This window comes from Crocuta crocuta, unplaced genomic scaffold, assembly GCF_008692635.1.
Source record: "Crocuta crocuta isolate KB4526 unplaced genomic scaffold, BGI_CrCroc_1.0 scaffold971, whole genome shotgun sequence".
NCBI lineage: Eukaryota > Metazoa > Chordata > Mammalia > Carnivora > Hyaenidae > Crocuta > Crocuta crocuta.
Genome location: NW_027527401.1, coordinates 224,388 through 235,537, shown reverse-complemented (window position 1 = coordinate 235,537; position 11,150 = coordinate 224,388). Strand labels below are relative to the sequence as shown.

General features: G+C 60.9%; 1 protein-coding gene across 7 annotated transcripts in view; it reads right to left on the bottom strand.

Moving 5' to 3' along the window:
- Positions 1-6: 6 nt before the first annotated feature.
- SEC16A (SEC16 homolog A, endoplasmic reticulum export factor) overlaps positions 7-11,150 on the bottom strand; it is a 31,251-nt gene continuing 20,107 nt past the window's right edge. For 6 of the 7 annotated variants that reach the window (XM_077752904.1, XM_077752893.1, XM_077752925.1 and 3 more), the window contains 16 exons: positions 10,973-11,078; positions 10,152-10,292; positions 9,121-9,234; positions 8,729-8,906; positions 7,992-8,216; positions 7,518-7,600; positions 6,480-6,626; positions 4,945-5,025; positions 4,700-4,756; positions 4,480-4,591; positions 4,004-4,141; positions 3,665-3,759; positions 2,866-2,940; positions 2,079-2,138; positions 1,141-1,218; positions 7-426 (listed from right to left, as the gene is read on the bottom strand). In XM_077752904.1, the coding sequence (XP_077609030.1) occupies positions 358-426; positions 1,141-1,218; positions 2,079-2,138; positions 2,866-2,940; positions 3,665-3,759; positions 4,004-4,141; positions 4,480-4,591; positions 4,700-4,756; positions 4,945-5,025; positions 6,480-6,626; positions 7,518-7,600; positions 7,992-8,216; positions 8,729-8,906; positions 9,121-9,234; positions 10,152-10,292; positions 10,973-11,078 (1,759 nt within the window). In that variant the 3' untranslated portion in view covers positions 7-357. The remainder of the gene's footprint in view (positions 427-1,140; positions 1,219-2,078; positions 2,139-2,865; positions 2,941-3,664; positions 3,760-4,003; positions 4,142-4,479; positions 4,592-4,699; positions 4,757-4,944; positions 5,026-6,479; positions 6,627-7,517; positions 7,601-7,991; positions 8,217-8,728; positions 8,907-9,120; positions 9,235-10,151; positions 10,293-10,972; positions 11,079-11,150) is intronic. The other variant, XM_077752933.1, reaches the window with a different exon arrangement.

Genomic DNA, 11,150 nt, shown 5'->3' with positions numbered 1-11,150 from the left:
GGCAGAGCACGGTTAGGTTTCCCAGACACCCCGTTACCGAAGAGCGGTGCCCTCGTTCTCGTGCAGCGAAGGCGGCTCCGGCCTCACCCGGTGCAGCGTTCCTGAGCGACTAAGGATGTGCTGCCCTTAAGTCACTGTCAGGTGAGAGATGGGGCCAAAGACCCCCTCTGTTCGCCCAGCACCGGAAAGGCAACGCTTTGGAGACGGGCGGTGAAGAAGGAAGTGCGAGCACAGCCACGCGGAGTCACCGCTGTGCCCATGTGGGGACACAAGGGAGGTGCAGGCGATCAGTCCGTCTGACTTCCCAGGGGAGCAGAATTCGAAGGTTCTAGATGCTACTGCAGGACAGGGACCCTTCTAGCTCAACGCCGGGTACTTCCTCTGGCCAATCCTCCCCATCCTTGAGCCCCCCGAGGCGGCAGAGGTCTGGAAAGACAAGGAAGAGGGTGGACCTCCACACGCCAGCCTCCGAGGCCGTGGGGACTCCGGTCCGCGGGCCCGTTTCCGCCGACAGAACAGGCGGGCTGCACGCATCCTCCGCAAGCCTGGACAACGGACCGAGTCGGGACCAGGTCTAGACATTCGCTTTGAAGGCCTCTGCCATTTGGTCGGGTGCTGAGAAGGGAGGTGGCCCCTGCAGCAGAGCACCCGAGGAGGGCGGCGGCCCAGGCTGCCACGGCAGGGATGCGGGGCGGGGGGGAGGGGGGAGCGCCCAGGGACAGGCGGCGGCCAGACCAGGCATTTACTTGGGCTGAAGTGAGCCAGCAAAACCTCTCGGAAAGCGAGACGGTGGTGACGGAAGGAGAAGCACCACCCGGTCCCCAAGCGGAAAAGCAGCTGCACAGCCAGGCGGGAGCCNCCCCCTACTCAGCTCCCCCCAAGCCAGCAGCCAGTCTGTACCCTACAGGCATGAGACTGAAGAGGAGGAGCGAGAGGCAGAGAGAAACAGAACGTTCAGGAGCATTCTCCCGCTGTGGCCATGGGCTGCCCAGTGAAGGGGCCCAAGGCTGGCACGGCGGAGGGGAGGCGGGCCCAGAGCGAGGCGGGCCGGGGGCAGCAGGCCAGGTGGGGCGCTGGGTGGGGGAAAGGCCTCTTCCCCTCTTCCCACCCCCTGGGCCCCGGAGACGGCAGGGCACTCACCTGTGCAAACTGAGCAGGGCTGTAGAAGGGCACGGAGGCCCCGGGGGCGCCCCCTGCAGCGGCGTGGTCACTGGGAGCCTGAGAAGCACAGAGAGCCCGTCTCAACATGGCGACAGCACACAGCGGCGCGTCTCCCCTGTGAGCAAACGCTACTGCCGAGTAACCCCCATGGCACTTCTAAGGAAGCCACAGAAGCAGCTCGAAGACACTCGTTCTGACACTGGATTTCACTACCGAGCGGGTCACGGGAAAAAGGTGCACGTTAGAGCAGCATGCAGAGCACAGTGCTTCAGGGAGCAGGACGCGCGACGGCAGGCAGTGCCCGGCCCCGGGGCGCCCCGAGTGCCACCCGGAAGCGGTTAGTAGGTATTTCTGACCCCTTCAGACCTAGAGCGTCCAACTATAGGACCCAGTGTTTTAATAAGTAAAGTCCCGTGAAGCCTCCGTGGAGGCAACGGGAAAGCTTCGTCGTGCGAGCCGCACAGCAGATGAAGTCTTCCTGCGTCGCCCTGCCCGCCCGCCGAGGACAGCCTCACTGCCTCGCTCCGCCCGCCCGCCCAGGGACGCCCTGCGCTTGACCAGAAACTGGAACTTCTCTGGCCCCCGGCGGGCTTCTGAAACCCTCACATGCGGTGAGGCGACACCCAAGGCCCGCCGTTTGGCAAAAACAATCCGGAAAGAATACAATCGCAAAAGTCCGTCGTTCACCAGGAACGTTCTGGGGTCGGCTGGGTCACCAGTGTAAGCGGACGGCTCAAGAGCGCCTCCGAGGACACTGCGAGAAAGGAACACTGCATCCCGTGGCGAGCGGAGGGCGGGGAGGCGGCGGGGCTGTGTTAGTGACAGGGCAGGACACAGGCCAGCACAGCGCTCTTAAAGGGACAACAAAGGCGACCCAGTTCAACTCGGGCTCAGTGAGAACCGCCAGCCACAGGTACCTGGTAAAGGTGCTGGCTTACTTCACGTGATAGTGAACTCAGTGAGCTACAGCGCGAAAGCTACGAGACAGCAAGAACACACACACACCACAGACGAGTGAGAGGTCGGCATGCTGCTGCCCCGCGCGGCCGCGTCCACCCCGGAGCTGCGTGGGGCCGTTCCATCAACGCGGGCCAGCCGGGACACAGACCGTCAGCTGCAACCTCCTCCGTTAACAGGCAGGGTTTTACTTTTACTTTAATTAACAAAAAAGTTTACACTTATTTACTTATTTTGAGAGAAAGAGCAGGGAGGGGCGGAGAGAGACGGAGTGAGAATCTCAAGCTGGTGCTGTCAGCACAGAGCCCGACAGCTCAGAGCCTGGAGCTGCTTTGGATTCTGTGCCTCCCTCTGCCCCTCCTCCGCTCACACTCTGTCTCTGTCGCTCTCTCAAAAATAAATAAGAAACATGAAAACATTTTTTACGAAACCACCGTCAGTCTGGGGGGAGGGGCCTACCCTCACGCTGCGGGAGAAGAGCGAGCGTGGCACTACCGTGCCGAGGGGAGCCTGGGCTGCGGGCGCTCGAACCCTGCTCTGTGCGCGGCTCCCGCACAACCGCGCAGACACAGAGTCACCGCTGCGCCGCGGGACCCCAGACACGCCTTCTAAGCGCCAGGAAGCTGCTGCGTTGCCTCTTCCTACTCAACATTCTCGCTTAAAAGGATGAAGCCACTTGGACGGTACGAACGGGTGAGGTCCTCAGCCCAGCTTCCGGGCAGGTACCGAGGGGTGGGAGCGGCTTACCTCTCCTCCCTGGGAGCCGTCCTGGTGGGTGGGTGGGAGTTCAGGGCCAGGGAGGGACGCTGGTGAGCCCAACACCTGCGAGAGAAAGAAGAAAGGCCGCAGCCCTCAGTCCTGTGAGGCCCCCGCCCCAGCCCCGGCCCAGGAGCCCCACTCGGAGCATGTGCCCCTCTGAGCAGCCGCGGGGCTCACGACAGCCCATCTCTGGGGAACTCAGACCATGGGCCCCTTGATGGCTTTGTGTGTGGGTGTCCTGTCACCTTGTTTCACAGAACAGCAAACAGAAGCTTTGAGAAGTTACGTGACCCTTTAAGCATTAAGCAGCGAGGGGCGCCTGGGGGGCTCAGTCGGTTAAGCATCCGACTTCGGCTCAGGTCATGATCTCGCAGTTCGTGGGTTCGAGCTCCGTGTGGGGCTCTGTGCTGACAGCTAGCTCAGAGCCTGGAGCTGCTTCAGATTCTGTGGCTCCCTCTCTCACTGACCCTTTTCTGCTCATGCTGTGTCTCTCTCTCTCTCTCTCAGAAATAAAACATTTTAAAAAATTATTTTTTTAAATCTCTTTAAGACTGTGAGTTCAGGAAGCCAAAGATACCAGACCACATGCACCACGTGGTCACGATCCATATCTCGGGGACAGCGCTCAGGGGAAAGACTTCCATGGAAACAGTCTTCTCCGGGGCGCGACGGGAATGACACAAAGGGCAGGCTGACTTTCCGGGGGAGGGGGTGAGGGGCGAATGCTCCCTGTCCCCCCTCCCATCCCCGAGGCACCGCTTGCCTGGGGGCTCATGCAGGGGCTCACCTGGGGCTCCGAGGCAGGCTCTGGATTGACCGGTCCCCCCGCGGGGGCCTGCCCTTCCCTGCCGGCCCCCTCTGCAGGCAGGCCTTCCTCTGCGTCTGTGAAGGGGACAGAGTGGGAGGCTGTCATTCCACCCATGACACTGCTGGGGTTTCATGCAGAACCACCCCAGGGGAAGGGCTCCCCACAGTGCACTTGTGGGGACACGGAGAGGGCTCCATGAACAAGCACGGATGGACCCCAGGCTCTCTGCACATCAGCTGGTCATTCTTCTTAAAGGGAGACTAAAGCCACGGGCCCTCAGAAAGAAGGTACAAGGTCAGGAGGTCCCGTGCCACCTACCTGTGTTTGGTCCGAACAAGTGGGTAGGAATCGGCATCGGGGCAAGAGGAGCAAAAAACTCCGCAGGGGCAAGAGCCGGTTCACTCTGCTGGGGCCCCCCCGGGTTTAACACGTCCACATAGCGCGCTCGGGCTCCAGCTGCACCGGGGCAAGCGGTGAACACAGGTCAGCGCACCCGCTGCCCCGGGCCCCACCTTCCCAGGACGCGGACGCGGCTCCCCCCACAGCGCAGGCGCAGCGCTGGCTTCTATGGGGGGAGGGGCGTCTCACAGCCCGAGTTCACGTGCACTGCGCTGCCGCCGCTAGTACCGCAGGGTCTCTGAGCAGGGCCCTGGGGTCTAGACACAGGCACCTCTCTGGGGACTCACCCTCTGACACTGTGTCCCGCCTGCACACACACCCACGGTCCCTACACCCTGCCGTTTGGGGGCAACAAACATGTTGTCAAAGTCTAACCTCTGCCTTGACTCTGTTACCTGCTTTCCGGGAAAACATGTTCACAGAGGCTCTGGGGGGACCTCCGGGACCGGGGGGCCCAGCCTGCGCGGCCTTGGGGAGGGAGGTCGGCGGTGGCGGCGGAGCCTTCTTCTGCGGAGAGAAAGCCGCTTTAGAGACCTGCCCGTGGGCCCGAGGTCACCAGGCACGGACAGATGCCTCCCAGGCGCCCACGGCCACACTGTGGGGATCCCAGCTCACCTCCTCCTCGGGCTCATTTACATCCACCCATCGGTTCTTCTTTTCATCCCAGACGATCTGCCACCATCGGGAAAAACAGAGAGAGAGGTCAGGAGACTCGGCGGAACAGAACTGGAGTGTGGCTCCGCGTGACGCCGCGCACCCAGGGGACGCCCGCCTGGGGTGTGCCGTGCGCACCACCGCTGCTGGCGACACCGTCGCATTGAGTCACCGCCGCCGGCAGCGCCCCATCCTAGGGCACTCACCGATTTGTTCTTGTCGTCAGGCAGATAAGCTTCTGTCCTCTTCTTCCCGGGCAGCCAGCGAAATAGCCAGGATTCTCCGCTCTGCACACAGAAACAACCGCAGCGGCATGGAGGGTGCGGCGCTGGGTGCGGGGAGCCCCACGCGGAGGACCAGTCCTGGAGGGCCCTGGAGGGTCTGCTCACAGGAGGGGCGAGCGCTCGGAGCCACAGACGCAGGGGACAGGGGAGGGCGGGTCTGTGTGTAACGGGACAGAGTCCAGTCTGGGAAGACGGACACATTCTGGGGACAGATGGGGGGTGGATGCACGACAGCTTGAATGCGCCTGACACCCCTGAACTGTACCCTTAAAACACGGTTAAAACGGTAACTTCTACGTCATGTGTATCGTAGCACAATTTACAAACGTGAACAATGTGCCTTTTGGAGCTGTTCCTGTCTAAATGCCAACGGACGGCGGCCTCTGGCGGTCTCCCAGACTGAGCAGTGGCATGACAGCTGGGAAGGCCTGTGGGACCCGCTTGGAACAGTCCCCTCGGGTCCTCCGCTAGGAGAACTTAGGTGTCAGGGACACGGACTTTATTCTTCGAATCCTGTGCTTTGCTTCTTCTAGAACAAACAGAAACCGGGAAGGAGCAACGGCGGCCGCGTGTGCCCTCAAGCCTGTCACTCGGAGCTCTGCAGTGGAGAGCGGCACGGGTCTGCGCTCCGTCTCGCTGACGCATCACGTTGCGGCTCACGGTGCCTGCACCTCTGCCTTACGCCGGGTTTCAGTAAGACACCAGCCGTTAAAAAAAACTGATAAACTGAACTATATTAAGAACCATATTCTACTTCAAAAAGGGTGGGGAAGGGCACGTGCTGGGTCAGTTGGTGAACATATGACTCTTGGTCTCAGAGCTGTGAGTTCAAGCCCCACGTTGGGTGTGGAGACTACTTAAAAAATAAATAAATAAAAAACAAAAATACACCCACCCCCAAAAAGAACCATGCTCCTCATAAGCTAACTAGCACGAAGAGTAGAAAGCCGACCCAGAGTGTGGAAGAGGACGGGCCTCTTCCCAGGCTGGGGCTCCAAGAGAAAGGAGCGCTTTCGCCAAAGGATGACAGCCCAGAACTGCTCGTGTAACAAGCCCACACGAACACAACGGCTGCATCCGTCACCGAGACGAAGGATAAATACAAGTGTGCACCTGCCCACAACCTATGCTCCTACATGAGGGCGTCTAAAGGTCGGCCTCCCCTGTAAGAAGCCTCAGAGCAGCAGACACCAGCCACTGGTGACAGAGGTCAGAAGAGACCACCCTCTGGGGCTGCGCGCCGACAGGCCGTGAACACATGGGGCGGGCATGGGGGGCTGCGCTGCTCCAACCCCACTTGGGTCATACCCCTTTCGGGACACGGACGCACAAACGTTCATGAAGCTTCGTGCTTCATGTGCGCTTAGGACCCTTCCCAAACCGTGTGGCCCAACCGACAAAAGAACGATGGCCCAGGCCCGGTGCCCCTGCCGTGCCGGAGCCGGGCCGCGTGCTACCTTCTTAGGCTCCTTGGCCTCTTTGCCAGCTGCCGGCGCAGACCTCTTCCCTTCGGGCGTGGACGTGAGAGGCGGCTGCAGGGCGCCGGAGCTGGCACGCTCCCACGCCGGAGGGACCTCGGAGTCCTGCGACGTCCTGGCGGAGCCCTGTCCCGAGGCAACGGGGGAGCAGGTTCACCCGGGGCACCTCCCCAAGGGCCTTTAGAACACCACCAAGGGGCCAGGTAACTCGGGCAGAGGGCAGAGTGAGTAGGGGCTGGGCTGGCTGCCCCACCCAGTGCCTGCGGTCAGCCAGCAAGTCTATCGGGGCACCCGCGGGAGTCGGAAGGGGGTTTGGGAGCTCAGGGGGCACTGCTGGGCTGCCAGGAAGGGAGGGGACTGGGCACAGCAGGCCAGGGGCGTTTTAAAAGACAGGCTTGTATTTTTTAGAAAATACTTATCGCTGATTGAAGACCCCATTTTCAAAACAGACCAACTGTCATTCTACACAAAAATAGATTATTCTTACGGCAGAACGTGTAACAGAAGTTTAGATAATGCTGTGTGCCCGCAGAGGTCTGGTCTCTCTAAAGACGGCTGGAGGAGGCAGTGTGCAGAGAGCGTCCCTCCCCGTCCCCCCGCAACCCACTCAGACAAGAGCAAACAGAGGTGGTGTTTATACCGGACACGTCCGATAAAACGAAATCTCAATTTTAAGAAACCAGTGAGATTTTCAGGGATTCTACTGCAGAGAGCGAGATGCAGAGGGTGGGCAGGCTCTCCACTGCAAGCAGTTTCATTACAAACAGGCACTTCCTCGCCATAAGGTATCTGCATACCATCAGATGAGCCTTTTCCTCATTAACATTTCCCCCAACTCTTCGTAGTGTAAGGGGCTAAGTTGTTTCAGAGAAGCTTTTCTGCTGAAAAGCAATTTAAAGGATAATTTCCTAATCTTCACTATCATCTTTCTACTTAAGACTAGAGTGACAAGTCTGGGCTCCTAATCGATGCAGTTTACAGAAACAAACAGCTTAAGAACAAAAAGCGGCAGAGTACCAGATGAGCAAACTTTCCGCCAAAACCGTCTTCTCTCCGCTCTGGAAGCGAGTTTCTCCCGAGCGCCTCCTGCACCATCAGCCCTGTCAAGGGAAGAGAGAGCCACGGTGGCAGATTCGTGCGGGCCCTGGCCTCCACAGCGTGGGCCTGAGTCCGAGACTGGAAATGGCTTCGTTTTCAAAGCCAGGTCTACACCGTGCGGTGCCCAAGTACACAGCATGGGAGCCACAGCGGAGCGCGGAGGAGGTCCTGGCCCGGGCGCACCTCAAGGCCGGCTCGCCACACCCGGGACACCCAGTTCCGTTCCGCGTCCTCACGAACAGCCGAGTCACGAAAGAAGCTAACATGAACATCAACTAGCCGTTCCACCTACAGCTTCCAGAACCCTTAGCAGGCAGGAGGCGATGCAACTTGTTTCGAGTACAAACGACCAACCACCTCCTTGGACACTGAACCCCATCGCGGCAGACCCACCTGGGTCCTGGCCTGCGGCCTCCGGGGGCAGGTGCTCGTTCTCCGGCAGAGACGGTGCGCTGGCGGGAAGGCCAGGTCCTGGGTACAGAGCTGCGGCGTCAGGCCCAGAGGCCTCTGGGAAACCAAGTGCAGACCCCAGGGGCCCACAGCCAGGCCCCAGCTCCAGGGGGCCCGGGGGCGGCGGCCCCGGGAACAGCGGCACCCTGGCAGGGAGCGTCGGCGGAGCTGCAGAGAGCGAACAGCGGCCTGAGATCTCCGGGCAAACGCCAGTCACTCGGAGACACAGACTGGCGGCTGGGAGACCGTTTATCACACGTCATTCTGTGCGGCCGCCTTTCTCTCGTTATGTGCAAGAGAACCAGCACCAAACCAGGAAGTGCCAGGGTGCGGGGGCCTCCGTGGTTTGGGGAAAAGCAGCACACACACTTCTTAAGGCCCAGAGAGAGGACGTCATTAAGTATGACGCGAGGCAAGGGCTCTAAATGACAGCGAGACCCCAACGCAACCTGGGGAGCGGCTGCCCGAAACCAACGCGTTCAGGGAGCCCTCCCGGCCTGCGCCTCCAGGGGTCAGCAGACCCCCCACCCTCTCAGCCGATGTTTAAAGCCTCAAGACCAGACAGGCTCATGGAGGGAGTAAGCACAGAGGGAGAGGAGAGGCTGACGTGAGCGGAGGCACGCCCTCTCCGCTCTCCTGGAGGCAGGATGAGAAGGTTCCACGTGGGGCATGGGGCTCACCTAATGGCAACAGCCGCACACCCTGGCCAAAGCGCTCGGCGCTGGGCACAGGCGGCGCCAGCAGCGGGTTGCCTGGCTGGGTGGGTCCTGGGCCGTCGAGCTGCCCAGCCTCAGGGCCGGGGGGGCTGGGACAGCGCTGAGAGAGGGCCCCATCCGGACTCCGCGGCGTGGCGCCCTCCTACGGGAGACGGCAGGCGTTTCCCCCAGCCCTGTGCGGGCCCCGGGTCCGCGCCTCAGGAGCCCCCGACCCCACCCCCAGCCGGGGGATCCGTGTGTCTCTGAAATCCTAGCGTTGACACCCGACACCCTCAGCGTGAAAACAGGGGCACGGACCACGCCCGTCGGCACGTCTCTGACACAACGCCTCCCGAGACGGAGAGTGAACCCCACACCTTGACCTGCTTCTCCACGCGCTGCAGCTGGACCAACCAGGCAGGCTCCGCGAAGGACTCCTCCTCCGGCTTCTCTCTCAGCTGAGGGTCGAAGAGCCGCAGCTGCGAAGCAACCTAGACGCACCCGAAGGGTAAGGAGCCTGTTACCGCCGGGGACCACAAGCAAGCTACGGGGGCCCGGGAACGAAGGCATCTTCATCGTCACCCAGGAAGGACTTCTGAGGCGCGCCGCGGGCCTGCGCTGAAGCGGCTGGCGATGCCGAGATCTCGGCAAGGGAGCTGGGGGCCACGACGCCTCCCTCGCGAACCCAGACGTGAGCCCAGCTGCGCAGGGGCCGGCGGTCTGTAGCCCCAACATCGGGTTCTGCGGACTTGGCTTCACTGACCAAAATGCTGAGCGGACCCGGAAGTGCATACGCTCCGATGGGCGGTGGGGGGAGAGCAATGGTGAGGGGCGTGGGGACAGATGAGACAAGAGGGCCCCGCGTTCGCTGCTGAAGCTGGCGGAAAGACTCATTACTCTATTTTCGTAATTGTCTAAAAATTCTCGTAATACGACACTTTCCCGAGTTACCAAGTGAGTGCATTTTCCAGAACGGAAGTCCCGGGGGGAGGGGGCCCTGGCACAGCGGGCAGCTTGTGCTGGGTGTCCCCATGCGCTGGGCCCCGTCCTGTCCCGTTTGTGCCTCGCCTGCTGCCGGAGGCCAGTCACGTGGTCCCCATTCTATAGAGCAAGACACGGAGGCGGGCCACGGAGCAGCCAGGGCTCCGGAGCCCACACCGTTCACTGCTGGATTCGAGTGGCCCACGGTGAGAGTTTCCGGGGCACGAAGTTGCTGCTCAGTTTCTACATGGAGGTGAGAGGGCTGAGGAGCTCCTATGCTAACGCACACAACCCTGGGAACCGGCCCGAGAACGTCGAAATCCCGGGAGCCGTTCAAGAAGGAAGCCCCAGCGCCCCAATGGGCCCCACTCAGCTCCTGAGTCCCGTCGGCCCAGTGTCAGTGGGAGAACGCTCCAGAGGACGTTACCTGGACGAGCTGGCTGATGAGCACCGGGGAGTACACGTGGGGCTGCGTCAGGATGGCCTTGGCAATCACCTCGCAGTAATGGAAGGCCTGCGTGGCCAGCCCCATCTCCGCCAGGCGGCACGAGTAGATGAACTTAAACACCTGGGGCCAGGGGACAGGGCAGAGTGGCCTGAGGCTCTTCCCCAGCCCCCGACCCCCCCAGGCTGGAGCGGCCTCACAGCGCCAAGCCCTGTTCCTGCACGGATCTCATCTTTCATTTCCTTATTTTTTGTAAGATTTCATTTTTTAAGTAACCTTTACGTCAGACATAGGGCTCAAACCCACGACCCCGAGATAAAGAGTTACACGCTCCACAGACTGAGCCAGCCGGGGGACCCCCAAGGGACCCTCAATGAAAGTCAACAAATGAGCTTCTGGGAAACTCACTCGTTCCCTTCAACCCGCTTACTAGGTGGGTGAGGCCGGCTCGCCAGCAGGAGCCCGCGGCCCAGCCCGCCCGCCAGCACAGCCGCCCCCGCTCGCTCCGCTCCCGACATTTACACCCACATGGTCCCGGCTCCCACTGCGCTCTCCCCGCGATGCTATAAGCTGCTGCCGGGAAAGTACTGGAAACCAAACACTCAACAAGCATTTTATATGCAAACAAAATCCTCAACTCAACAGGGCTTACTTCTCAAGCTTCACAGATCAAATGCCTCCTCACGACTTCTAAAACCACTTTATCGCTTTTTGCGTAAGGACTCAAAAACCTTCAGCAGTCGGAGGCGTGTTAGCGCTGCCCGCCCGCCGGCCCCACGCTGGGCAGCCCGGCCCCGGTGTACCTGGAAACTGGGGAAGGAGCAGGTCTGCGCCCCAAGAGACTGGCCATATTCGTAGGCTTCTGTCCTCTGAATTGCTTCATTGGTCGCAAACTTGAAAAACGGCAAACTGTTGAGGAAACAGGCAACTCAGTCCTTGAGCAAGTCACCCAGAAGCACCTCACTCCACATGGCGGGGGGG